The 25,065-nt window shown below is 50.3% G+C and overlaps 3 protein-coding genes across 4 annotated transcripts; 2 read left to right on the forward strand and 1 right to left on the reverse strand.

Annotated features, from left to right (window-relative positions):
• The first annotated feature begins 144 nt into the window (after positions 1-144).
• Positions 145-1,245, forward strand: TMEM88 (transmembrane protein 88). The gene is made up of 2 exons (XM_041770367.1): positions 145-479; positions 558-1,245. Exons 1-2 carry the CDS (start codon positions 270-272, stop codon positions 825-827), a joined length of 480 nt encoding a protein of 159 aa, XP_041626301.1. The 5' UTR covers positions 145-269; the 3' UTR covers positions 828-1,245.
• Positions 1,246-1,769: 524 nt separating this feature from the next.
• Positions 1,770-2,859, reverse strand: NAA38 (N-alpha-acetyltransferase 38, NatC auxiliary subunit). The gene is made up of 3 exons (XM_041770368.1): positions 2,415-2,859; positions 2,040-2,223; positions 1,770-1,932 (listed from the first exon to the last, which is right to left on the reverse strand). The coding sequence occupies exons 1-3, from the start codon at positions 2,493-2,495 to the stop codon at positions 1,820-1,822; spliced, it is 378 nt and encodes a 125-aa protein (XP_041626302.1). The 5' UTR covers positions 2,496-2,859; the 3' UTR covers positions 1,770-1,819.
• A 7-nt stretch (positions 2,860-2,866) lies between these two features.
• LOC121499577 (cytochrome b5 domain-containing protein 1) lies at positions 2,867-9,908 on the forward strand. 2 transcript variants are annotated; one of them, XM_041770365.1, is made up of 4 exons: positions 2,867-3,321; positions 3,415-3,491; positions 3,609-3,827; positions 9,294-9,908. In XM_041770365.1, exons 1-4 carry the CDS (start codon positions 3,141-3,143, stop codon positions 9,324-9,326), a joined length of 510 nt encoding a protein of 169 aa, XP_041626299.1. In that variant the 5' UTR covers positions 2,867-3,140; the 3' UTR covers positions 9,327-9,908. The 2 variants fall into 2 exon arrangements, with proteins under 2 accessions (XP_041626299.1, XP_041626298.1); XM_041770364.1 differs by lacking the exon at positions 9,294-9,908 and adding an exon at positions 4,428-6,663.
• Positions 9,909-25,065: the final 15,157 nt, after the last annotated feature.

Consider the following 25,065-nt stretch of genomic DNA (forward strand, 5'->3'; position numbering starts at 1 on the left):
ACGTGCTCGTGCTGGCGGGGCGCGCCGCGGCGGGGGGAGGGGGGGGGGCGCTATAAGGCCAACTGCGCAGACCCCGGCGGCCGAGCCCCTCCCCAGGCGCCTGTGGAATGTCCAGAGCGCCGGTCCGCTTCTCGGTCTGGGGTGGGGGGGTGCCTAATCCCGGCGCCGCATTCCAGGATAAGGGGGGGTGGGGAGAGGCTGGGCCGGGGGAGGGGCAGGAAGGAGCGCTATAAGGGCTGCGGCCCCGGCGGGCGGGAGCCAGGCCGGCCATGGCGGAGGTCCCCGGGGCGCAGCGCCCGGCTCCCGGCGGCGGCCCGGAGCCCCGGGACCCCCTGGACTGCTGGGCCTGCGCGGTGCTGGTCACGGCCCAGAATCTGCTGGTGGCCGCCTTCAACCTCCTGTTGCTGGCGCTGGTGCTGGGGACCATCCTGCTGCCCGCCGTCACCATGCTAGGTTTCGGCTTCCTCTGCCACTCCCAGGTGAGCACGCGGGCCCTCGTGGGGCGGGGGGCGCAGGGGTCCGCGGGCCAGGGCCCGACGCCTCGTCTCCTCCTGCAGTTTCTGCGCTCCCAGGCGCCCCCCTGCACCGCGCACCTGCGGGACCCGGGCTTCACGGCCCTGCTGGTCACCGGATTCCTGCTCCTCGTGCCGCTGCTCGTGCTGGCCCTGGCCAGCTACCGCCGCCTGTGCCTGCGCCTCCGCCTGGCCGACTGCCTCGTGCCCTACAGCCGAGCCCTGTACCGGCGCCGGCGCGCCCCGCAGCCGCGGCAGACCCGGGCCTCGCCGGGCACCCAGGCCGGCCCCACGTCAGGAAAGGTCTGGGTCTGAGGATCCTCTCGAGTCAAGAGCCACCCCGACGACCGTCCCCCCCCCCCCTCCTCGTCTCTCAGTGGGCCCGAGAACTTGAAGCCCGGGGTCGCCCGACCTACCCCACCCCCACCCCAGCCTAAGCCGGGGCCCAGCATCCCTTCGAAGAACCGCTGAGCATCTACGGACCCAAAGCTGGCGGAAATCCGCCACACCCTGGAAAACCCACGTTCCTCCTGCTACCTAGATCCGAATCCTGAACATCTGGGCTGGACCCTACACACACTCCACCACTCCACCCTTCCCTTCCCCCGCCCCCATCGTTCGGACCACTCAGCTTCGTGTCCTCTTCTGGTGCAGCTCCTCTAGTATTTACGGGCTGGGGGGGCCAGGTTGGAGGGGAAGGAGTGACCACGCATAAAATAAAGAGTGAACTGAATGCGTTCCCGGGATCCTGTGAACAGAGGGATGGCACACGTCCTGTCATTCCTGCCTGGTGCCCATAGGCAGGAAACAACAGGGGATGGGGGGCGGGGGCTCCAGAGCGCATCCTTCAGCCTCCCCGCCTTCCCTTATCGCGTTCGCCCGTTCTTCCTGGCTAGACCCCAGAGCTCTGTCCCTGACCCTAGAGTCACCTCCCCCTCAATAGAGGCCTCTGTCGCCTGCCCTGCTCCCCCTTGGGGACCCGAGCCCGTTCTCTGACCCCAGCTTGGAGGAACTCGGTGTTGCCAGGCCGGGGAGGGAAACAATGGGCCTTCCGGAGTAGGATGACACCCCCTCCAGCCACAATTCTGGAGCAGCAGCGTGGGAGGGAAGATGGAGGGGCCCACCCTGGGGCCTGTCGGTCCTTAGTGCATCCCCACCCCCGAACCGGAGGGAGCCTCTGGCTGCCCCACACGGGCAGGTAGGCAAAGGAAAGTTGAGAGTGCTCCCGACATCCCAGCCACACTCGGACACCAGGCACTTCGTTACAGGTTTAATGGTGTGCAAAGCACGCGCGATCGCGATCGTGGTCAGAGATAGGGAGGCCCCGCCAGGCTCTCCCTCTGCACTTCAATAGAGACGATGTGGTGGCCGGGTACCATGGCCAGGCCCAGGACGCGGGGCTCCCCCGCGGAGAAGGAATCTGCAAAGAAGAGGTCAGAGCATCAGGGAGGCGGGCCACAGCCGGTCCCGCCCCAGAACACCGGGGGACTCTGCCGCAGTCCCGGGAGGATGTCCTCGGGCACTGACCCGACGGCTTGAGGAACTCCTGCGCCGAGCCCAGGATGACATTGCAGTCGCGGTCGGTGCAGAGGAAGCAGCCGACCAGGGTCCGTCCGTCTGTCATGCGAATGCGCATAGTCTTGTTGAGCAGCGCCTCCAGCTGCTGCCGGGCCCGCGCGGCCGGCGAGTCCTCGCGCTCCCCGTCTGAGTCCTGCGCGGGGCGGGACACGCGCTGAGACGGCGCAGCCCCGGCGGCCGCCCTCCCGCGGAACCACAGCTCCCGACAGCCCGCGGGGCGCTCACACGGAGCCCGGGGGCTGCCGGGAGCTGCAGTTCCCCCTCCGTCCCCCCCATCTTGCTCCCCGGCTGGCCCTCGATCCCAGAACCCGAGCCCGCGCTAACCCCGGCGCTGGAGCTGCTTTGACGCCGGCTGCAACAGCCATTCTCTTCTCGTAGCAGCATGGCTGGTCCAGCTCCGGCCATTTGCCCCGGGGCCGGCTCCGGGCCCTTCAACTTCCTAAGAACCTTTTGAGTCCGGTGGTCCGAGATCTCGCGAGTGCTCCCGACCTCTTTTCTTTCGCGAGATCACCTCCCCTCCTCCTCCTGTCTCCTGGGCAACTGCAGAGATCTCGCGAGTTTCTCCTACTGCTCCGGCACTGTGGCTCACTGCGGCCTACGGCGCCGGATGCCTTAAGATATCGCGAGAAGTTTTCCCTCCTTAGTTTCATACGAATCCTTCAGAGATCCTGGCATGTAGCGAGACGATCTTTTCTCGTCATCGCTTTGCACCCCATCGTCCTTTGCTTTTCTGCCTCGCGACACAGTCTGTTCTAAATATCCCCTCCAGCCCAGACCACTCTGAACACGGAGCTTTCGCTTCCCCCCGCCCCCAAACCTCTGCAGGACGCAACTCAGTTTCTTGAAAGCTAGATTCAGACTACGTTTCCCGTGAGCACGGACAGCCCCTCGTCCCGAGTGTTTGATTTCCGTGGACGGTGGCCGGGAAGGGACAATGGTTTCCATGTCAGCGGAGCAACGCGCTCGCTAGGAGGAAAGATGCCGCGCAGGGAGTGAATGAGTGAGTGAGTGAGGGCGTGCTGAGGGGCGACGAAGCAACCAGAGAAGCTGATGGCCGACAGTGCAAGAGCCATGCAGCGCCGGGGCCTCGTGAACGGGCCGGACTTTGAGTTTTTCCAGCGTCGCTATTTTACGCCGGCCGAGGTGGCCGAACACAACCTGCCGGAAGACCTGTGGGTGTCTTACCAGGGATCCGTGTACGACCTGACGCCGTTGGCTCAGGAGCACAAGGGTGAGGGCCGCGCTCTGGACCAGGGGCAGAGCGTGCATGGGAGCGGGGGCGGGCTTGGGCAGCCAACCCTGACGGCGGCTGCTCCTTCCCCAGGGGACCTGCTGCTAAAACCCATCATAGAAGTTGCGGGCCAGGACATCAGTCACTGGTTTGACCCGAAGACCAGAGACGTGAGCCCTGACGGACCGCGGGTTGAGGGTGGGGTGGGGGGAGAAGCGGGGGTGGCGGGAGTCGGAGGTGCTGACTTGCCCCTCCCCCTGCAACCCCCTCCCCAACCCTCTTTAAAGATCCGCAAGCACGTAGATCCGCTGACCGGAACGCTGAGATACCGCACCCCCCGCGGCCGCTTTCTGCACGTCCCGCCTCAGCTGCCCCGTTCCGACTGGGCCAACGATTTCGGGAAGCCCTGGTGGCAGGGGACGCGCTACGAGGTGGGGCGGCTGTCGGCCAAGACCCGGAGCATCCGCATCATTAACACGCTCACGTCGCAGGAGCACACGCTGGAGGTGAGAACGGGCGCCTGCGGGCAGGTTGGAGGGAACTGGGGATCCCAACAAGTCTGCCAGGAGATCTTCGGGCCGTTGGGTCTCCCCGTAGCCAATGGGAGCAGGATCCCTTCCCTCCCATCTTTAGGGGCGACCGAGGAGGGCGGACCACCTGGAGAGCGGTCTCCAGGTTTGGGATCCTAGTAGTGGCCGGATCACAGGATACCCGAGACTCCTTCGTGCACCTTAGCCACGGTGGTGGCTTGGAAGCACTTCCAGGCTGTCTTTTGGAGAGCAGTTGCAGCCGGACTCTCTTATTAATAAACTGTGTTGAAGGGATGACGGGAGGGGGCACTGACTCTGACCCTTTAGGGCCATCTGTTTGTTAAAAGTGGCTGCCCTAGAGACAGGTGACACTTCGGGGTCATTCACTGCGTGCTGGAGCCCCAGCTTCATTTGGGGACCAGAGAAGTGCCTAGAAATGCTATCTGCCAAAGAGAGGCTCTCTGTTCTCAGCACTGTCATCTTTTGGGCTCCTGGCCTCAGCGTGGGACATGCACACGATGCATGCACGTGTCCCATCCGAAATCCTGGGGGATGGGGTGCTTTCATGTTCTGCAGGTGGGGGCCCTGGAATCAATGTGGGAAATCCTCCACCGGTATCTCCCTTATAACGCACATGCTGCCAGCTATACATGGAAATACGAAGGGAAGAAACTGAACATGGATTATACCCTGGAAGAGAATGGGATCCGGGATGAGGATGAAGAATTTGATTACCTCAATATGGACGGAACACTCTACACACCTGCCATACTGCTCTACTTCAATGATGACCTCACGGAGCTATAGGGGATGAGACGACTGCTTATGTAGACTCAAAACATGTTTTGAGTTTGCTATTTCTGTGCCCCTGCAGGAAGAGAGCTGGGAGTGGGGGGTGGCGAGCAGTGCTGGCTGAGACCTCCATTCCATGCTGGGAACTGGCCGGTGGTTCTTGCGTCCTTCTGAAGTGTGCACATCTTTTTTCCTAGGCCCACTGTGATTTGCTCAGAGAGAGTTAGGGAGAATGTTGGAAGCACGTTACTTAATTCTCAGGAGTGAAACGAGAAGTATCTTGGAGGAGGGAGACAGCCAGCCAGAGCTTAAGAAGAACTTTTAGACAGTCAGAGAAGAAGTCCTACCCAGGGATGAGGGATGGAAGGAGTTTTGTGGCAGTGCGTCAGGAAGATGTGATTTACACAGACAGGAACAGGAAATGTCTATTGCTGGCCTTACAAAACTGGCTGACTCGCCTCCTGAAGAGTGCTTGATAGTTGAAACCCCAAAGGGAAGAAAGAAAGTGAACAGTTACTAGGTAATTAAGGCCACATGCCTCATACATCCTTTTTAATATGACTACTCTAAGATGGGCACCATCCCCATGATTTTATACATGAGTCTTTTGAAGCTTAGATTTTTTTTTTTCCCTATTGGGGGTTAGTAAGCAATGGGTGACCCTGGCAGCGTCGCCTCCAGCAAGTAAGAGGGGAGCTACCTAAACTCAACAATATTTAGTAGCACAGAAGCACACAAGTTAGCGGCCAGGATGCAAACTCGAATCCAAATCCAAATCCAAAGTTCATGTTCTTTCAGTGCAGAGAGGACCTCGCTGTCCTCGTCTCATTGCACAACAGGACACTGCCAGCCTGTTGTGTTCGCAGTTTCTTCTGCCCTTAGTGTCTCGGGAAGGGAGTTAGCAGAGCTCTGTGGTGGCAGGGAAGGGGTAGGGAGGAGGCTGGGAGGGCCACCAGCTGAGCAACGGCTAGCCAGGCTGCTCCCCAGTAGCCCACAGCTAAATCTTCTGGCTTTTCTGAGGCAAAGAGGTGGATGGATACGGACTCCATGGAAGACGAGAATAGGGAAAGGGCCTTTGGATAGGGAATCAAAATGGAGGCAGATGGTAGCACATATTCACGATGGGCCTGTGCCCCTTAGGGAAGGTGAGGAAAACAGGGTCCACTTGCAAGATAGCGACTCCACAGGGGGCTCGACGGGTGATGTAAAGAGAGAAGCTCACTGGGTCAGAAAACTGGTGATCAAAAGACAACCGCGTGGAAGGCAGCGGCCAGATTTGTCCCCTTGAACCTTGGGAAGGGGGATGAGAATGACAGGTGAATGTCCCGACGGGCCACAGAGGCTCAGGGCCAGGTTCATAGGCCTGGGCATTTTCAGAGGGGCTGGCCGAGGGGCTGCCCGGAGGTGGAGGCAGGTACCTGCCTCAGCACTTTCCAAACACACTGAGACCCAGGGCTGCCCCTCGTCCCGTCCTCCAAGAGGCCGTGAGTGATGAAGCTTTCTGATGTGTAGTCAACCCTGCGGTGGATTCATGTGCCTCTTGTTGGCTCAGTTGCACCGACACGACTCGAGAACCCAAGCAATGCTGCTGCTCTGGCGCCAGCCTCCAGGGTCAGCCCAAACCTGCTCCCCTCCCCCAGAGTCTCCCGCCTCAGTGCCTCCTGCTCCTTGCACCCTGGTCACCCTCCAAGTAGATCCTAGCCCCTAAATGCCCCAGGGATCCACCCTCTTCCTCCCAGCCACTGTCCCCCTTGTCCAGACTGCTGTACTGATGTCCTAACCAGCCCCCAACTCCTGCCCCCACATGCAGCAGGACAGCTGAGCTCTGAGAACCAAACCTGGGCATCTGCCTCTGCTCCTTCAGATTCCTCAGTGGCTTCCAGGTGCTTTGGCAATAAAGCCCTGTCAGGGGATCCCTGGGTGGCGCAGCGGTTTAGCGCTTGCCTTTGGCCCAGGGCGCGATCCTGGAGACCTGGGATCGAATCCCACGTCGGGCTCCCGGTGCATGAAGCCTGCTTCTCCCTCTGCCTATGTCTCTGCCTCTCTCTCTCTCTCTCTCTCTCTCTCTCTCTCTCTCTCTGACTATCATAAATAAATAAAAATTAAAAAAAAATAAATAAAGCCCTGTCAGTCCGAAGATGCTGTGTGAACCAGCCTGGGCCCGCCTCACATTACTCTGTTCTGTTCCATGTCCCTGCCGCCCATGGAATGTCCTCCTGCCTCAGGACCCCCACACACTGTTCCCTCTGCCCCCACACTCTTCCTCCCATCGACCCCCTAGCTGACCCCGCAGGTTTCTTCCTCTGGCAAGCTTTTCTGCTATCTTGGTGTAGAAAGCAAGACTTTCCATGAGATGGTCTCTTAGCATCACCCTTATTTCAAAGCACTTCTTACAATGGAAATTTTAAGATCCTAGATGTGGTTGGCTGGTCAGCTGCTAGGCTGGAAGCTCACGAGGGCAGAGGCCAGGTCCACCTTGTTCACGGTCATCTTCCCAGTGTTGGGCGCATGGTAGCTCCTCAATAAACTTTGATAGGATGACCTCAAATGTTGAGTGAATCCATGTGTCCCTAATAATGAGTGGATGGGGCCTTGTGTCCTGGAGGCAAGGTGAGGCCAAGCAGTAGGAGGTCTGGCTCCTGGCTGGCTCTCCTCAGAACCAAGACCTAAGGCTAGAGAGGCTTCCTCTCCCCAGATTTGGAGGGGGGCATCCATCTGCCATTCCCCCATACTGCCACCAGGTGGCTGTAATCGCCTACAGAGTTGGCATGGCGGGGGAGGAGTGAGAACCTGCCCAAATTCTAAAGAGGTTACAATCAAAGGTGGTTCCTCCAGAGGTACAGGTGGGGGGAAGGATCAGAAAATATAAGGAAGGAATGCCTGGCAGGCTCCGTGGTTGAGCGTCTGCCTTCAGCTGAGAGCGTGACCTCGGGGTCCTGGGACTGAGTCCTGTATCGGGCCCCTGGCAGGAAGCCTGCTTCTCACTCTGCCTGTGTCTCTGCCTCTCTCTGTGTGTCTCTCATGAATAAGTACAATCTTTTTAAAAAGGAAAAACCACATGGCTGCTATTTTATCAGTATTGGGTTAAATTCTGTTCTACATTTTGTCCACAAGCACGTGCCAGGAAAGGAGTGCAGTTTGAGAGAAAATCCATGGGGTAGCACAAGTAGGGGCTCTGATTACAGGCAAGCGTGGGGGCTGTGGGAGGCCTACAGACCACGTGCTTCAAAGATAATAGACTACATTCCTTTAGGAATAGTTAGGGACTCATGTGTGCAGTGTAAGGCTTTTCACGAGGCACTCTGTCGTTCTCTCCCAATCCAAGGCTGGGTACTTGCATGAGTAAGTAGAAAATGCCTGGGCCAAAAATCTAGAGAGTAAATAACACATGAGTGTAGGCTCCAAGTCCTCTGGTGGTGACCTCTTTTGTTTTGGAGGGACGTGGGGTGATAGCTGGGATATTGTGACTTCAAAGGACTCAACTGTCAAATACTTCCCACGACCGGGGTCCCTACAAACATGTATCACTGAAGATAATAAAGACATGTATGTCTTTGCAGGGAGCCGCCCACTCAATGGGCTAAAACACATACACGTGAACAGGGAAATGAAAACAGTATGTGATAAAGGACCAGATTATGGTATAGAGACTCTTCCACCTTAATGGCAAATCACAAGTTGATTCTTAAGCTGGATCTGCAGAACTACAGAGGTGGTGTCTAAATATTCTGTGTGTGTGTTGGCACCTGTGTGCAAGCTCAGATATGTATTATTTTGGAGAAAGGAGCTATATTTCCCATCAGTATCAAAATGGCCCAATCCTCTGCCCTGAAAATAGTACATACACACACACACACACACACACACACACAGGTAATTTAAAGACCCCCAAAAGTAAAATTGCCAAGGTGATAATGTAATGTAGTTCTGTCTCAATGCTCTATCTCAACTGTTACACCTGTGTTCCCACAGCAGCACTTCCTAAAGCTGCGACCCTTGGGGCTAAGTTTATGTCTTGTCTGAAGCATTTTACTACTGTCCCAAATTCCAATCTGGATGTACCCTGGAGCCGAATGAGGGGATCTCTCATTTAGGCTTGACTCTAACACCCAGCCACTGATGGCAGGGTAATGCGCCCAGCCCGTGCAGCTGAGTTCAGGTAAACCGCACAGATATTGTTGATCTTTGGGACTTTACGATATTGGAACAACAGCCACTTTGTGAGGGATCAGCAAGAACACACGGAGGTTTACTTGTAAAGAAAGCAAAGTTTGAAACCCGAATGATCTCGAAAACCAAAGATGAGGCGTTCAAAATACAAACAGGTAGGCCACCTGAGTCCTGGATAGTCCAGGCATGTGGCAAACACTTAAAATAAAATAAAAAACCAAAAAAACAACCAAAAAGCTGGTGAATGAGTATGTCAAGTGAGGCCACCGAAATGGGGTTAGGGTAAAGAAGAGTGGGATGAAGACAGTGGAGAGACCACCAGAATTGGGTCTCTCTCTTCCTGCCTCTTGGGAGCCTAAGTTCAGCGGGAACTTGGGCATTCGGCTTCCAGCATTCCACTCGCTCATCTCTGTATCCACAATGGCCATAGGACGCCTGGCAAAGTGTGGCAAAAACTACATACTTGTATTTATTACGCAGGAAATAACGGGACACATAATCCCTACTATTTGAAATGTCTGCACTCGGGAACCAAGTGGATGTGGATGATGTGAAGCCCCTAGCTGCTTGCCCAATCGCACTATGAGGAGAGAGCCAAAGAGATGCCCTTGATCACATCCGTGCTGGGGAACACTGCCAGCTGGCCTCCAGAGCAGGAAAGGAGGTGAAATGTTCCCCCACCCTCATCAGAAGGCCCTGTTGTGTGGACCTTACTCCACCCCAGCTGGTCATTGAGAATGACCCTGGCTGCAAAGATTGGAAGGCTGAGTGCTGGGGCCTGACTCTTCCAATAAAGACTGAATTATCCCAAATAATAAGAGAATTTGTGGTGCAGTCATTCCACTGGGTAGGTCACGGTATCTGGCTGCTCTCACTTCTGTCCTCGTGTTTGTTACCTTTCTGGCCACTCTGCTGCTAGCCTGTGGGGTGGGCAGGAAGGAGGGAAAGGGGAGACAGGGAGGCTAGGGCCTCGATGGAAGCACCTGTCCTTGGCAGATCTTGGAGCGTGTCTCACTGGTGCAATGCACGTAACACCAGGACCCTTGGCTGTGAGGGATCTGGGATGGTGTATTTTCTTTTTCTTTCTTTCTTTCTTTCTTTCTTTCTTTCTTTCTTTCTTTCTTTCTTTCTAGATTTATTTATTTATTTATTTATGAGAGAGAGAGAGAGAGAGAAGCAGAGACACAGGAGGAGGGATAAGCAGGCTCCATGCCAGGAGCCCGACATGGGACTCGATCCCCGGACTCCAGGATCGCGCCCTGGGCCAAAGGCAGGCGCTAAACCGCTGAGGCACCCAGGGATCCCCGACGGTGTATTTTCTACTGACGCGCACAACTAAAGCAGGGTCAGGATGGATACTGGGTGGGGACCAGCGATGTCTTCCGTGAGTCATGAGCAATGCTGTTTGTCCACCTGTGAGCCACAAAAAGTTACTAGGTGCTGTGTCCTGTTGCAGATACTGGGGATGCATAAGCGAGGGTCAGGTGTGGGTCCCCGACTCCCAGGGACATAGCATTCTGGTGGGATAAACAGTAAATGCACAGGCAGGGTTACTGCACATAGTACTAAGAGCGATACACTGTATATGCATGTGCTCACACATACACACACATGCTCACATCTGCTACAAGTACTATAAAAACGAAGCAGCAGAGCCGCCTGAAAGAGTGATGGTCAAATGATCCGAGGCCTGCCTGGGCCAGTGACACAGGCCGGGCCCGTGTGACCTGGAGAGCTGCATTCACCGGCCCCAATCAATCATTCACCTGCCATCACAACAGGCTTAAGAGCTGTTTTTATTGACACTGCAAAGCAAGGACATGGAAGCAGAGAGAGATGAAGTAACTCGCCAAAGGTCACAGGACTACCTAGTTAGTAGCCAAGATGGGCTTTGAACCAAGCCGGTTGCAGGCCACCCACTTAACCACGGAGTGGCGCCACCTCCCTGCGTGCCACATATGGGTGCCGCCCCAGTGGCCTGCTTACCTCAGCCAGCCCAGGACTCCGGAGGAGACTTCAAACAACCACCACCCTTCATTCTGCGGGTGGACGTGATGCGGGCAGGGCGCAGGGGGCACTGTGTGTTTCCACCCCCAGAGCCGCAGGATCTGCTTGCAAAGCGGCTCACATGCACAGCAGTAAGGTGCTGGGGACCGTGGGGACCCCTGACCTGCACCCCTCTGTAGGGCAGTGTGGGCTCCCTCCCAGCCTGGTGGCTGGAGTCCTCTGTAATTACCAGGGAGCTTCCTACCCAAAGGGAGGGAACCAGGCTGGGCTGCTCAGAGGGAAAAGGGTCAAAGTTACGTTGTAGCAAACACATGCTGCTGTGAGATGTGATTCCTGAGACACCCCCAACCCCCAGGCTCCCTTCTGTCTCATGGCTTCCTCTGCATGGAACATTCCACCCCCCACTCATTGCTTGGCCAGCTCTTCCCCTTGAAAACTGTGCTCCAGTGTCACCTCCTCAGGGAAGTCTTCCCGGATCCCTTTGCTGAGGTCAAATATTCCTTCACCCCCTCTCAGGCTTCCCTGCAATGAATTTATTGACTATAATTCACAGTTTAATGTCTGCCTTCCTTGCTTCTTAGATTCGAAGCTCTAGGAGGGCAGACAGCATGTCTCTGTGTCTCTGATCAGTCACAAATACCCAAGACTAAGTACAAGGTGCCTGAGGAACACGTGACTCCCAGCTGGGTGATCAGGGAAGGCCTCAGGGAGAAGCATCACCTCCAGCTGAGACCCAGAGGGCCAGGACAGGGATCAGAGGTGGGGCCAGGGGGAGGATAACTGGAGCCTGGTGGGCCAATGGCCTCCTGCAAAGAATAAATAGCACAAACAGTGCAGAGTTTAGGGGTAAGAGCAGAGAGCTCAGAGCTTGGAGAGAAGGCAAAGCTAAGAAACAGAGGCTAGAGGCTGGGGAGGGGATGTGAGGAGGGGTGTGGAGGTCAGACCAGGTGGAGTGAGACTTTCTCAACCTGGCTTTTGTCTGTTGAGATATAATTCATACACTGTAACATTCACCCTTTCAAAGCATACAATTGAGGGTTAATGGTTTTATAGGGAGAAGGGTGCGATGGTGCAATCGGATTTGCATTTTAAAAAGGTGACTTGCCTCAGAGAGGAGAGAGGGAGGGAGGAAGTGGAGCCATCCTGGAGAGGACTGGAGTGGCCAGGCTGGGACTAAGTCAGGGGCAGTGGAGGGCAGAGGAGGACAGAATCGCACAGCTACATGATTCCTGGGAGCAGGTCTGGGGCAGCAGGAGGAGACAAAGGGACACCCCACAGGGCAAAAGGGTGAGGAGTCCACTGGCGGAGCAGGGGACCTGATCTGGGAAGCAGGTGATGTGCTGTGAGTTGGCTGGGAAGTGACCTGGGCCACACTAACACTGAACACCAATGTCCCGCTCTTATGGCTCCATGGGACAGGATCCTGAAGAGAGAAGAGGGCTCAGGGCTGGAGGTAGGGGTGTGAGACTCATCAGCTGAGCAGCTGTCGCCAGGTGCCAGGTTTGGGGAAGAGCCCCTGGAGGAGGGAGAGAAGCCAGGGTGGTGAGACCATGGTGCGCCATGGACGCCAAAGAGAGTCTGAGGGGAGGGGGTGCTACACGGTGTGCAGCAGGTGTGCAGAGTTCCATCAAGACCCAGACGAGGAAACCACACCTGCAGGAGGCTTTGGAACCACTCACAGAATACTTTGCTTTCCTCAGATTCCCTTTCTATAGATGTAAACATCTATAGACCTATGAACACCTATGAACAATAGGAGGTAGGTTCCACAAAAGGCATCAAGCAGGACACCATCTCTCTACGTAGAAGCTCCCTACGATGTTGTTGAGAAATTAAATGAGATGGAGTATGGGAGAACCACCAGCAGTACGAAAGGCACTTTGAACGGGCACCCTAAAATTTTAGTTTTCTTTTCCCTTCCTTGGGCCAGCCACAATTTAGTAATTCATGCTTCTTGTGGGATTGCCTGAGATTCAGCGTTATTCAACATCCAGGTAACACTTGTCATGAGTAGAAAACCAGTAGATCGGGGCGCCGAGGGGGGGCTCAGTGGTTGAGGGTCTGCCTTCAGCTCAGGTTCTGATCCCAGGGTCCTGGGATCCCAGGGTCCAGGGTCCTGGGAGAAGCGGGGAGCCTGCTTCTCCCTCTGTGTCTCTGCCTCTCTCTCTGGGTCTCCCACAAATAAATAAAATCTTAAAACAAAAACAACCAGTGGGCATACCTGTGACTAACAATTGTGTTTGTGCCTCCACTAGAATGGGGTCCAAAAACCTGGTTTGTTTCCTATTTTCCAGGGTTGGGCTTATAGAGAGGAAGCTGGCGAGAGTCTGGAAACAGGGCCAACTGTTGGGAGCAAGAGAAGCTGCAAGCAGTCCTCACCTCCTTCAGAGTTACATGCTGTCTGAACCTCAGGTCGCGGAATCCTCTCACCTTCAATCCCCTTAAGTGAATCTCTCTGCAGTGAGAAATGGCCAATGGTGAATGTGATTGGTTAGGGTCGGAGTGGCCAGCATGGAGGTTAGCTCCCTAATCCTCTCCCTGAGACATAGGCCTGTTTCACGGGTGGGAAGGCTGAGACCAGAGGGAGAAGCCACTCATCCAATGTCACTTTGTAGGTGGAAGAGCTTGGATTGCAGGTGCTCCCTGACCCCGAAGCTCAAACTCCAACGCAAGGACTGGGTAAACTTCATTACTTGACTCTGGACTACATGCTAGGAGTTACGCGGTTTTGGAAGATAGGATCTTTTTTTAAAAAAAGTTGATTTTAATTTACTGATTATATCTAATTTAGTCTAAAATTAAAATGACTTCTGGTGTGCCCAGGTGGCTCAGTGGGTTAAGCGTCCAACTCTTGATTTCAGCTCAGGTCATGATCTCAGGGGTTGTGGGATCGAGTTCTGCATCAGGTTCCACACTCAGCAGGAGTCAGCTTAAGGATCCTCTCTCCCCCTCTGCCCCTCTCCCTGCATGCTCTCTCTCTCTCTCTAAAATAAATAAGTGCATCTTAAAAAAAAAATAAAAACAAAATGACTCTTGTCCAGAGAGCTAAATGGTGAAAAGGCCCAAGGGCAGGCCAAGACACAAGATGCAACAAGCTTGGGGTTAGCATTTAGTGTGACAAATCTATCATCTGGAAGACAAATCTATAATCTGAAAGACAGTTAATCAGCCAGGAAAGGTGTCAGGGCAATTCTGCTCAAATGCTGGGCTTGACATTAGATGGCATTTCTAGCTGGCCCGCCAATGGTATTAAGACGCCGTTAAAAGGCAATGTCAGAATGGAAGAAAGGGTTGGCTTCAGCCATTTGATTTCCATGACAGTGGTCCATTGGTGCAGGCCTAGGAGAAAGACCGAGGACTGGGGTGGGGGGAGGGTGGCGGGGGGGGGGGGGCTTAGAGCTTCTTCCTCAACAAAGAGCCAGGGAATGAATTTAGTTAGAAGCCAGCAATAGAAGCGTAAGCAGATGTGAGATCACAGAAGCCAAGCAAAGACTATTTCAAGAATGGGGTGGCAAGTTAAGGACTCAGAAATAGCCTCTGTACTGGCAACCGGGTAGCTGTTGGTAGTCTGATGGCAGCAGCTTCAGAGGAGCGGGCATGTGTAGGCAGGTGGATGGTGAGTGCAGGCAGCGAGGCTGTGAATGGGCACAGGGAGGTAGGGCGGCAGCTGGAGGGAGGTTGGGGTCCAGAGGACTTCTTTTAAAGATAGGGGGATGTGGCTGAGAAGGAGCAGGTGAAATGGGAGGTGAGGGAGCAATGCTGGATCCCAAGAAGGCGGCCGGGCTGGGGACCAAGGCCGGGGCGCCAGACCAGCTTCCGACAGGACCATCAGGAGGGAGGACAAAATATGCAGGCTTTTGTGCCTCAGTGCCACTGTCTCAAGGGAGCCCTCACCTGGTGATCCGGCCCCTGGAAGGGGAGAAGGCTTCCAACTGGGGTAGTAGGGTGGAGGCGGCCTGAGGAAGGCAAGGACAGTTTGGAAAAGTCACCTTAGAGAACTGAAAGGAGGTGGGCTAGGGGAAAGGATTTCTGGGCAGGGCCTCTGGGGTTCCTTGGGCAGCGTGGCGGTAAGAGGCAGCAGAAGTGGCCACAGTTAGCAACGTGTGGGGGACAACTGGAACAGGACACCGGCCAGACAGTGGCTGAAATGACCGCGGGCTCTAAGCTGGACAGGGATCATGGCCGGTTAAGGCACTTGATTGTCTTACAGACCCAAGAACAGCAGAGAAATAACAGCAGAGAGACAAATTTGCAGGCAGAACAGGGGGCTCGAATTCTAGAATTTCAGAAGAGGTAAGTGCAGAGGTGGGACCAGCATGGAATGGAGAGAAAGGTCTCTGGTTAGGGAGCCGAGGGCGGAAACCTGGCAAACCAGGTGCCACCCTTCAGTGAATGAGGAGCAGGACCAGGGGGGAGCACAGGTGGCCAGGAAGATGAGTGCCAGGGTGCCCAGCCAGGCTGCAGGACCTTCGGGTGGGGCTTGTCATCTGGGATGGGAGACCTGGAATCAACCCTGGAGATGAAGAAACAGATTCCTTTACATGTGTGGTCTCCAGACTTACTGGCCACTTTACTGTAAACTAGTTTTTGGAGACTACCCAACTTGGTGACCAAATGCTCGATACTACCTCCTCTTCTCTATTTCTGTATGTCTTTTAATTTTTAAATTTTATTTACTTGTTTTTAATTTTTTTTTTAATTTTTTTTTTTTTATTTTATTTATTTATGGTAGTCACAGAGAGAGAGAGAGAAAGAGGCAGAGACACAGGCGGAGGAAGAAGCAGGCTCCATGCACCGGGAGCCCGACGTGGGACTCGATCCCGGGTCTCCAGGATCGCGCCCTGGGCCAAAGGCAGGCGCCAAACCGCTGCGCCACCCAGGGATCCCTTATTTACTTGTTTTTAAAAGATTTTATTTGTTTATTCATGAGACACACAGAGAGGTGAGACATAGGCAGAGGGAGAAGCAGGCTCCTTGTGGGGAGCCCAATGTGGGACTCGATATCAGGACCCCGGAATCACGGCCTGAGCCAAAGGCAGAGGTTCAACCACTGAGCCACACAGGTGGCCCCCTTTTTTCTTTTAATTTTTTTAAAGCTTAGTTTCAATTTTCACTGTAGACCATACAGAAAATTCCAGGTAGGCAAGCATAATCAGTCTTATTCCTATCACTCAGCAGAAACCAGTATTAACATCTTAACCACTTCCTCCCTAGTATTTTCCTACATGGTTGCGATTATACTACATAAATGATTTTATATTGCCTTATACAATTCACAGTAGATCATAAGCTGTTAAAAAAAAAAAAAGGAGCCATGCTGACAGTAAGAACAGTGCTTGTTTCTAGAAGAGGCCTCTACTCAGAAGACATTGGAAACTTCTGGGGTGCCGTAAATATATTTTATGTCTTTACCTGGATGGTGTTTACACAAGAGTATACATTGGTAGAAACTCAAGATGTACACCTGAAAAAACCCCGACCAAGCAAACAAAAAACAAAACGAAATCAGATCATGTGCATTTGCTCATTTTGTCAATGTGGAAAAAGGTGAACAGTCAATGAATTTAGGACAGTGTATAGGTATCAACAGGTCAGGGAACAGCAGGTGTTGGTGAGAGTCTGGAGAAAGGGGACTGTTGGTGGGAATGCAAACTGGCACAGCCACTCTTGGAGAACAGTGTGGAGGGTTCTCAAGAAGTTAAAGTAGAGCTACCCTACGACCCAGCAATTGCACTACTGGGTATTTACCCAAAGGATAAAAAAATACAAATTCAAAGGGATACATGTAGCCTGATGCTTATAGCAGCATTATGGGAAATAGCCAAATTATGGAAGCAGGGGGGTGTCCATCCATTGATGAATAGATAAAGAAGACACGGTGTGTGTGTGTGTGTCTGTGTGTGTGTGTGTGTGTACTCAGAATATTACTCAGTCATGACAAAGAATGAAATCTTGCCATTGGCAATGACATGGATGGAGCTAGAATGCTAAGTGAAATAAGTCAGCCAGAGACAGACACATACCTCATGATCTCACTTGTAGGTGGAATTAAAGAAACAGAACACAGGAGCATTGGGGAAGGAAGGTAAAAATAAAACAGGACAAAATCAGAGAGGGAGTCAAACTATAAAAGACTCAATCATAGGAAACAAACTGAGAGTCGCTGGAGGGGAGGGGGACCTGGGGATGGAGTCACTGGGTGAGGGGCATGAAGGAGAGCACGTGATGTAACGACCACTGGGGGTTCTATGCAACTGATAATCACTGACTTCTACCTCTGGAACCAATGATATACTGTATGTTAAGTAATTGAATTCAAATTTTAAAAACGGTTAAACAAAGAAACAAATGAGCAAAGGGGAAAAAGAGACAGAGGCGAACCAAGAAACAGACTCTTCACTGTAGAGAACACGCTGACAGTCACCAAAGGGGAGGGATGGGTGATGGGGAGTAAGGAGCGCACTTGCGATGAGCACTGGGTGATGTACGAAGTGTTCAATCACTACATTGTACACTTGAAACATAATATTAGAATGTAAATAACAACTTAAAAAAACAAGTATATAGAGTCTACAGTGCTCTTTCCACTTTTCTGTAGGTTTGCAATTTCTCGAAATTGAGAAGTTACAGGTGGGAAGGGACCTAATCCCAAAGAAAAAGCAAGGAAACAATAACATAAAATTCAGGATACTGGGTGGGTGGAGGTGGGGGGGGATGTGGAATGTGGGAAGATGAGACAGGGTCTTACATTTATTAAACCAGGTAAGGGATTCGCATGTTCATTGTAAGATTCTTTGTGGCTGATATATGTTATGTGGATTCTTTTGAGCCTATGGAATAGTTCTCATTAGTAGGTAAGAATTTTAAATTAAAAAGCTCCATAAATAACATGTTAATGGTTTCCCCTAATCTTTCATTGCTGACTTCCTCACCAAAACTACCTTTAAGGGTGACCAACTGCTGGGGTTGCTGGCTGGCTTGGTCAGTAGAGAATGGGAGTCTTGAACTGTGGGTTCAAGCCCCATGCTGGGTGTAGAGATTACTTTAAAAAAAAAATGAAAATCTAGGGCACCTGGGTGGCTTAGTTGGTCGAGCATCTGACTCTTGGTTTTGGCTCAGGTCATGATCCCAGAGTCATGGGATCAAGCCTTGCCTCGGGCTGTGTACAGGGGGGAGTCTGCTTGAGATTCTCTTTCTCCCTCTCCCTCTGCCCCTCCCCATTGCTCACACTTGCTAAAAATAAATAAAATATTTTTAAAAAATTAAAGTCTTAGAAAAAAGGTGATAAGCTGCCAAGAACAATACTTTTCACAATTTGCACTTAAAAAAGAAAGTTGAGATATAATTTATATCCCATAAAATTTATTATTTCAAGGTGTGCAGGTCAGGAGCTTTTAATATAAGGTTTACAAGACTGTACAGTTACCTCCACTATCTAATTCCAGAGCATTTTCATCACTGCAAAAAGAAATCTACCCATTAGTACTCATTCCCTATGCTCTACTCCCCTCAGACTCTGGGCAACCACTACTCTGATTTCTATCTCTATGAATTGATCCATTCTGGACATATCATACAAGTGGAATCATATGACATGTGGCCTTTTGTATCTAGTTTCTTGCATTTAGTGTGATGTTACATGCTGCAGTGTTTATTGCTACTTCATTCCCTTTTCTGGTGGGATAATATTCTGGACGTATTTTGCTTCTCCATTCATCGGTTGATGGACATCTGGGTTGTTTCTGCTGTGGGGTTATCATGAATAATGCCCCTATGAAGATGCACATAAAAGTTTTTGCGTGGACACGTTTCAATTCTCCTGGGTACACACCTAAGATTGAAATCGCTGGGTCATACAATAACTCTGTATTTCACATTTTGAGGAACAGTTGGCGCTCTTCTTGCCCTCCACTAGGCATCCGGCAATACTGATCATGCCTGCCTGCTTCCAGAAGCTGTCTCCTTGTCCCACCACAGTAACACTATCTGGTGTACCTACCATTTTAGCAACTTCTGTTTTCCCTTTGGGTTCTCTTCTCCACTCCCCATTTTTCAAAGTTCCTCTGAACTTCTGGCCTCTACTCTTCACTTGATATACTAACAGGTATATCAAAGAGGTACCAACATCTGGGATCCCTGGGTGGCACAGCGGTTTAGTGCCTGCCTTTGGCCCAGGGCGCGATCCTGGGGATCCAGGCAAGGCAGACTCTAGACTGAGCATGGAGCCTGATGCAGGGCTGGATCTCACAATCCTGAGGTTAAGACCTGAGCCAAAACCAAGAATCAGCTGCTCAACCGACTGAGTCACCCAAGTGCCCTTGTTTATACATATGATTAATATTTTCTCATTGTAAAAATTCAGAATTATAAATAGAGCTACATACCCCCTTGACTATTCTTCCCCAAAAGTAAGCATGATTATCAATTTGGTATGTATTATGCCCAGAATTTTTAAAGGCATTTAATAAATATATAAAATACTTATATGTAACATATATAATTTATATGTAATTATAAATTACATATGTCTGTAGAAACATAAAGCATTGTTTTTAGTTTCTTTGAACATAAACTAAATGATATTATATTTACTGTTCTGCAGCTTGCTTTTTGTCTTTTGGTAATACACTAATGAATCTTATCACGTAGATGTAACTCACTTTCTCAATTGCTGGGTAGTTGATTTAGCTATTCCTTACTGCTGGAGATGTGGGTGTTTCTAATTTTTTGCTATTACAAATAATGCTGTAATGAATATCTTTGTACCTGTCATCTTATGCACACACAAGTATGATGACTGCTTCTCAGGGTAGATGATAAGAAGTGGAATTCTGCGTCAGAAAACATGTATATTGGGCAGCCCCGGTGGATCAGCAGTTTAGCGCCGCCTTCAGCCCAGGGCGTGATCCTGGAGACCGGGGATCAAGTCCCATGTCAGGCTCCCTGCATAGAGCCTGCTTCTCCCTCTGCCTGTGTCTCTGCCTCTTTGCCTCTCTGTCTCTCTCTGTGTCTCTCATGAATAAATAAAATCTAAAAAAAAAAAAAGAAAAAAAAGAAAACATGTATGTTTAGGGGCGCCTGGGTAGCTCAGCTGGTTAGGCATCTGTCTTTGGCTCAGGGTCCTGCTATGGAGCCCTGCTTCGGGCTCCCTGATCAGTGGGGAGTCAGCTTCCCCCTCTGCACCTCCCCCCTGCTTGTGCTCTCTCTCTCTCAAATAAATAAATAAATAAAATCTAAAACAAACAAACAAAAAAGAAAAGTTTAAAGTAAGTTTAAAGGTGTACTTGAGGGGCACCTGACTGGTGCAGTTGGTAGTCAGGGTCCTGAGTTCCAGCCCAACATTGGGCAGACACATTACTTCAAAAAGAAAAAAAAGGGATCCCTGGGTGGCGCAGCGGTTTGGCGCCTGCCTTTGGCCCGGGGCGCGATCCTGGAGACCCGGGATCGAATCCCACATCGGGCTCCCGGTGCATGGAGCCTGCTTCTCCCTCTGCCTGTGTCTCTGTCTCTCTCTCTCTCTCTCTGTGACTATCATAAATAAATAAAAATTAAAAAAAAAAGAAAGAAAAAAAAGTGTACTAGAGGGATCCCTGGGTGGCGCAGCGGTTTGGCGCCTGCCTTTGGCCCGGGGCGCGATCCTGGAGACCCGGGATCGAATCCCACGTCGGGCTCCCGGTGCATGGAGCCTGCATCTCCCTCTGCCTATGTCTCTGCCTCTCTCTCTCTCTCTCTCTCTCTCTGCCCCCGTGTGACTATCATAAATAAATAAAAATTAAAATAAATAAAAGTGTACTAGATACAATTAAATGGACTATTGCCAGTCCTACAATATAGTTGTTACAGATAAGTTATACCTGGGGCCATCAATTTCACATTAGTCCCTTTAAAACCCGAGGATATCCCATTGACTTAGGCATTGTCTTGTCTTGTATATAGTACAAAGAATGCCAGACTAGAAATTGGAAGATAGAGGCTCAAATCCTGCTTCCGTTCATAACAACCAACTTGATCTCAGGTAATCCTTTCAACTTAAGGGTCTGTTTCTGGATCTACAAAATTAGATGAAACGTGGTTTCCTAAAATATGGCCTCTACCACCATTGATAGCATGCAAGATGCTTTTATTTTTCTTGATTTTTATTTTAATAATTACTAGTATATTATTACTTTTTAATAATTACTTGTAGTTTACAGTTTCCTGGGTGGCTCAGTGGTTGAGCATCTGCCTTCAGCTCAGGGTATGATCCTGGGGTCCTGGGACTGAGTCCCACATTGGGCTCCCTGCAGGAAGCCTGCTTCTCCCTCTGCCAGTGTCTCTGCCTCTCTCTGTGTCTCTCATGAATAAATAAAATCTTTTAAAAAAAAAAGTTACTTGTACTTTAAAATAAATTAGGAACAGGGCACCTGGGTGGCTTAGTCAGTTAAGTGTCTGATTCATGATTTTGGCTCAGGTCGTGATCTTAGGGTTATGACACTGAACCCCAAGCTAAGCCAGGCTCTGGGCCTAGCAGGGACTCTCTTTCTCTCTCCTCTGCCTCTGCCCCTCCCCCCGCTTGCACTCTAAATAAATAAATAAATAAATAAATAAATAAATAAACTTAAAAAAAAAAAACAAATTAGGAAGTAATTCCCCTATCAAATCAAGCATTTATATGTATAGATATTATTTCTCCATACCATGAAATTTACTTTTTAAAGGACATTTGTTTGGGGTGCCTGGCTGGCTCAGTCAGTGGAGTATGCAATTTTTGATCTCAGGGTTGTGGGTTTGAGGCCCACATTCAGGGCAGAGATTACTAAAAAATAATAATAATAAACTTTATTTATTTATTTTAAAGGTTTATTTACTTATTTATTCATGAGAGACACACACACACAGAGAGAGAGAGAGAGAGAGAGTTAGAGACACAGGCAGAGAGAGAAGCAGACTCCCTGCAGGGAGCCCAATATGGGACTTGATCCCAGGACCGCGGGATCATGCCCTAAGCCGAAGGCAGACGCTCAATTGCTGAGCCACCCAGGTGTCCCTAATGATAAACTTTAAAACAAAAATTTATTTATTTTTTTTTTATTTTTTTTTTTTAATTTTATTCATTTACGATAGACACACAGTGAGAGAGAGAGAGAGGCAGAGACACAGGCAGAGGGAGAAGCAGGCTCCATGCACCGGGAGCCCGACGTGGGATTCGATCCCGGGTCTCCAGGATCGCACCCTGGGCCAAAGGCAGGCGCCAAACCGCTGCGCCACCCAGGGATCCCCTAAAACAAAAATTTAAAGGACATTTGTTTAACTTAAAGCAAACTGACTTAAAGAAAAATAGCATGCATACAACAGCACAAGGTGGTATGCAAATATGGCAAATCATGAATACAGTATAAGAAGAACTGAAGTTTCTTTCTTTGTTCGTGGAACCAAGAAGAGGTTAGATTAAAGCTATAGATCTCAGACTTTTGTTTTCTGGGTTTTCTTTAAAGATTGTATTTATTTATTCATGAGAGATACAGAGAGAGAGGCAGAGACCTAGTGAGAGAAGCAGGCTCCCTGAGGGGAGCCCAATGTGGGACTCAATCCCAGGACTCGGGGATCACAACCTGAGCCAAAGGTAGATGCTCAACCACTGAGGCACCCTGATCCCACACCTTTGGACTTTGATAGCCAGCAAAACATAAACAACAACAAAAAAGTATTGACCAACATGGAGTTGCTTTTTGTCTTAAGTACATTAAGAACAACAAAACCCAAACCTATATACCTATCACCGTTATTTAGTGAAATGATCCTTACAATGTTGTATAATTATAAAAGAAGTGCATGTTGAAAAATTTTCAGGGATCCCTTGGTGATGCAGCGGTTTAGCGCCTGCCTTTGGCCAAGGGCGCGATCCTGGAGAACCGGGAATGAATCCCACATCAGGCTCCCGGTGCATGGAGCCTGCTTCTCCCTCTGCCTATGTCTCTGCCTCTCTCTCTCTCTGTGTGTGACTATCATAAATAAATTTTTTAAAAAATTTAAAAAAAAGAAAAATTTTCAATGTATGGAAGTATAAAAAGTCACTTTCTTTCTCTTCCTTCATAAAATCTATTATGGACCTCCTTCCACACAGATCTACCTCATTTTTAGAAAGGTCATTTTTATTTATTTTTTTAATTAATTAATTAATTTATTCATTAGCGACAGAGAGAGGGAGAGACACAGGCAGAGGGAGAAGCAGGCTCCATGCAGGGAGCCTGATGTGGGACTCGATCCCGGGTCTCCAGGATCACACCCTGAGCTGCAGGCAGCGCTAAACCGCTGCACCACCGGGGCTGCCCAGAAAGGTCATTTTTAAACAAATATATTATTAATATATGAGCATGCATATATATGACATGCTTTTTACATACATAGTATATTCTGTATTTACTCCATATAAAAAAATCTATATAAGAAATAGGTCATTTGGGGCACCTGGGTAGCTTAGTTGGTTAAGCGTCTGCCTTCGGCTCAGGTTATGATTTCGGGGTTCTGAGATCGAGCCCCACATCAGGCTCCTCGCTTAGGAACCTACTTCTCCTTTTGCCTCTGCCCCTCCCCCTGCTTGTGCTCTCTCTGTCAAATAAAGTAAGATCTTAAAAAAAAAAAAGTCATCCTAGAACAAAGGACAGACCCTCCCAGGGAGGGATGGTGGCAAGCTTATTTAGCCATTTGGAAACCACTGGTCTAGATGCCTTTCTAAAATTCCGTGAATAAGTCTAGAGTACCCTCAGTATTTACATGACTTGCATGATTACCATTAAATTATAGATTTCAGAAGACAACCAGGAATCTCTTTTAACATTTCCTTGAGTAGATATATCATAGGCCGCAGAGCGATTTTTCAGTCTTCTGACCTGCCTGGTGCCACGACGACACGTCTGTGCTCTACCGATCGTTGTCACCAGTTCCCTACATCAGAATTTTAACCCGGGCCCACAGATTTCTGGGTGTTCCTAACACCGTGAAAACCTACATGGTTTGCACATACCAGTCGATCCCTGAACAACATGAGGGCTAGGGGTGCTGACCCTCTGTGTGGTGAAAATCCGTGCACAACTTTTGACTTTTTTTCCTAAAGATTTTATTTATTTATTCATGAGAGACACACAGAGAGAGGCAGAGACACAGGCAGAGGGAGAAGCAGGCTTCCTGCAGGAAGCCCGAGGTGGCACTCAATCCTGGGTCTCCAGGACCACACCCTGGGCTGAAGGCAGTGCTAAACTGCCGAGCCACCCGGGCTGCCCCGACTTTTGACTTCTCGTAAGGTAACCACTAATAGCCTACTATAGACCAGAAGCCTTTTGGACACCACAAACAGTTGATTACTCATATTTTATACGTACTACATACTGTATTCTTACAATAAAGCTGTAAGAAGATAAAATATTACTGGGGGGGGGGGGTGCCTGGGTGGCTCAGTGGGTTGAGCAAACGATTATTTTAGCTTTAGGGTCATGGGATCGAGCCCTACATCAGGCTCTGTGCTCAGCATGGAGTCTGCTTGTTCCTCTCCCTCTGCTCTTCCCCCTGCCCCTACTTGTGCTCTCTCTTAAATAAAATATTTTTTAAAAATGATATTAAGGAAGTCATAAAAACACATTTATAGGGCAGCCTGGGTGGCTCAGCAGTTCAGCGCCGACTTCAGCCCAGGGCGTGATCCTGGGGTCCCGGGATCAAGTCCCACTTCGGGTTCCCCACATGGACCCTGCTTCTCCCTCTGCCTCTCTCTCTCTCTGTGTCTCTCATGAGTAAATAAATACAATCTTAAAAAAAAAAAATGTTTACAGTACCGTATCCATATTGTAAGGTTTTTTTTTTTTTTTTTTTAAAGATTGTATTTATTCATGAGACACAGAAAGAGAGAGGTAGAGACATAGGCAGAGGGAGAAGCAGGCTCCCTCTGGGGAGCCGGATGCAGGACTCAATCCCAGGACCCTGGGATCACAACCTGAGCCAAAGGCAGACCCTCAACCACTGAGCCACCCAGACGTCCTCGATACTGTAAGTTTATGTCATCTGTTTACAAGATGAATCATCTGTCAGTACCTATGTCTATACTGTCTGATAGAATATAGATACTTGGTAGATGTTATATACCGTGGATGTGCATTGCTAATACCGGATGTCAAAAATGAAAACATAGCATGTGGTCTCTAATTTTTTTGTGCATAAGTCTGAACTTTAAAAAATAGATTTATGTGATATTTTAAGTAGCAAATGAAAAACTGGT

Source organism: Vulpes lagopus, chromosome 10 (genome assembly GCF_018345385.1).
Source record: "Vulpes lagopus strain Blue_001 chromosome 10, ASM1834538v1, whole genome shotgun sequence".
Classification (NCBI taxonomy): domain Eukaryota; kingdom Metazoa; phylum Chordata; class Mammalia; order Carnivora; family Canidae; genus Vulpes; species Vulpes lagopus.